This window comes from Limulus polyphemus, unplaced genomic scaffold, assembly GCF_000517525.1.
Source record: "Limulus polyphemus unplaced genomic scaffold, Limulus_polyphemus-2.1.2 Scaffold10909, whole genome shotgun sequence".
Taxonomy (NCBI): Eukaryota; Metazoa; Arthropoda; class Merostomata; order Xiphosura; family Limulidae; genus Limulus; species Limulus polyphemus.
Window position 1 is genome coordinate 11,002 of NW_013676519.1, and position 1,181 is coordinate 12,182.

Sequence of the window (1,181 nt, forward strand, 5' to 3'; positions counted from 1 at the left end):
GAACAATATTAAGGAGGGGCAGTTTAAGTCTAACACTATCATTTTACAATGGTTTACAGAGCATACAAAAAGTTACTCTGGCGACATAGTGTTTCATAAGATTGCTTACCAACGTCTGCTTCATCTGTTGTCGGAAAAACACCTGACGTTGTTTATCGAAAAACTTCACCAAAACAAACTCCGCGAACGAACAAAAAACGAATAACATGCAGGTCGCCATCCAGATGTCAATACCCTATACAAAGAGAAACGTGTTTCAATGTAATGTGCTATTGTTACAGCTAGTTGTTCTGTATACAGACATGTGATATGATCTAGTAGTTGTTCTGTCTACAGACATGTGATAGGATCTAGTGTTACAGCTAGTTGTTCTGTCTACAGACATGTGATATGATCTAGTGTTACAGCTAGTTGTTCTGTCTACAGACATGTGATAGGATCTAGTGTCACAGCTAGTTGTTCTGTCTACAGACATGTGATATGATCTAGTGTTACAGCTAGTTGTTCTGTCTACAGACATTTGATAATATCTAGTGTTACAGCTAGTTGTTCTGTCTACAGACATGTGATAGGATCTAGTGTTACAGCTAGTTGTTCTGTCTACAGACATGTGATATGATCTAGTGTTGCAGCTAGTTGTTCTGTCTACAGACATGTGATAGGATCTAGTGTTACAGCTAGTTGTTCTGTCTACAGACACGTGATAGGATCTAGCATTTGTTCTGTCTACAGACATGTGATATGATCTAGCAGTTGTTCTGTCTACAGACACGTGATAGGATCTAGTAGTTGTTCTGTCTACAGACATGTGATAAGATCTAGCAGTTGTTCTGTCTACAGACATGTGATAGGATCTAGTAGTTGTTCTGTCTACAGACATGTGATAAGATCTGGTGTTACAGCTAGTTGTTCTGTCTACAGATATGTGATAGGATCTAGTGTTACAGCTAGTTGTTCTGTCTACAGATATGTGATAGGATCTAGTGTTACAGCTAGTTGTTCTATCTACAGACATGTGATATGATCTAGTGTTACAGCTAATTGTTCTGTCTACAAACATGTGATATGATCTAGTGTTACAGCTAATTGTTCTGTCTACAAACATGTGATATGATCTAGTGTTACAGCTAATTGTTCTGTCTACAGACACGTGATATGATCTAGTGTTACAGCTAATTGTT

General features: G+C 37.9%; 1 protein-coding gene across 1 annotated transcript in view; it reads right to left on the bottom strand.

Annotated features, from left to right (window-relative positions):
- Window positions 1–1,181, bottom strand: part of LOC111083726 (glycine receptor subunit alpha-3-like) — a 12,252-nt gene that overhangs the window by 4,618 nt on the left and 6,453 nt on the right. The window contains exon 3 of the mRNA XM_022380391.1: window positions 110–235. Coding sequence (XP_022236099.1) covers window positions 110–235 — 126 coding nt within the window. The remainder of the gene's footprint in view (window positions 1–109; window positions 236–1,181) is intronic.